The sequence below is a fragment of the Galeopterus variegatus genome, unplaced genomic scaffold, assembly GCF_000696425.1.
Source record: "Galeopterus variegatus unplaced genomic scaffold, G_variegatus-3.0.2 Scaffold19598, whole genome shotgun sequence".
NCBI classification, from domain to species: domain Eukaryota; kingdom Metazoa; phylum Chordata; class Mammalia; order Dermoptera; family Cynocephalidae; genus Galeopterus; species Galeopterus variegatus.
In genome coordinates this window covers 17,682-18,332 of record NW_007745709.1, presented here as the reverse complement: position 1 = coordinate 18,332, position 651 = coordinate 17,682, and the positions used below count along the sequence as shown (strand labels likewise).

Below are 651 nucleotides of genomic sequence, written 5' to 3'. Positions count from 1 at the left end.
TCCTGTCTCCTGCAGCCACCTGGCGGAGATCCCTGACCCTCCAGGTGAGGTGTGCAAACCAGCACCTGCCAGAGCCCACCAGCCGTGCAGGGAGAATGTGGAAGATTCTGCTCCTGTCACCTTATCCCCACTCGCAGTCCAGGCTCTTCTGGCCGAGTGTCCTCTACCTGTGGCCTCCACCCTGTCACCAGGCCAAAGGACTTCCACCGTTTCTGTTGGGTCATGCTCACCCCTGAGTGCCTCTCAGCCATCAGAGCCTTTGCTCCCCCTCGACAGCCTCTCAGCCCCGCCACTCGCACTTGTTCCTCCCCCATCACGACCCCCTGACCCTGTGGCCTCCCATTTGCCTCCAGCAGACTCCAGCCTGACTACTTCTCAGTGGAACTCAATGGCATTCCCGCTGGGCTCCACCCCACAGAGCTTGTCTCCACAAAACTGCTGGTTGACTTCTCCCATCCCTTCGATCTCCAGCCTTAGTCACCCAAGCTGTCCCATCCCAGCCCTCTCCTGGTGGCAGGTGGCTGCCAAGGTCTCGTGTCTCCCCACCTCATCACAGGTTCGATCCCATCAAGAGGGTGTTTCCCACCACCCATCAGAGGCCCCATTCTCGGGAGACCCCACACAAAGCCACCTGGAGGCTGGTGGCCCCTC

At 60.8% G+C, this 651-nt stretch overlaps 1 protein-coding gene across 1 annotated transcript in view; it reads left to right on the top strand.

Annotated features, from left to right (window-relative positions):
• LOC103583092 (spermatogenesis-associated protein 31E1-like) overlaps nucleotides 1-651 on the top strand; it is a 5,772-nt gene that overhangs the window by 2,827 nt on the left and 2,294 nt on the right. Inside the window, exon 3 of the mRNA XM_008564505.1 lies at nucleotides 16-641. Coding sequence (XP_008562727.1) covers nucleotides 16-641 — 626 coding nt within the window. The remainder of the gene's footprint in view (nucleotides 1-15; nucleotides 642-651) is intronic.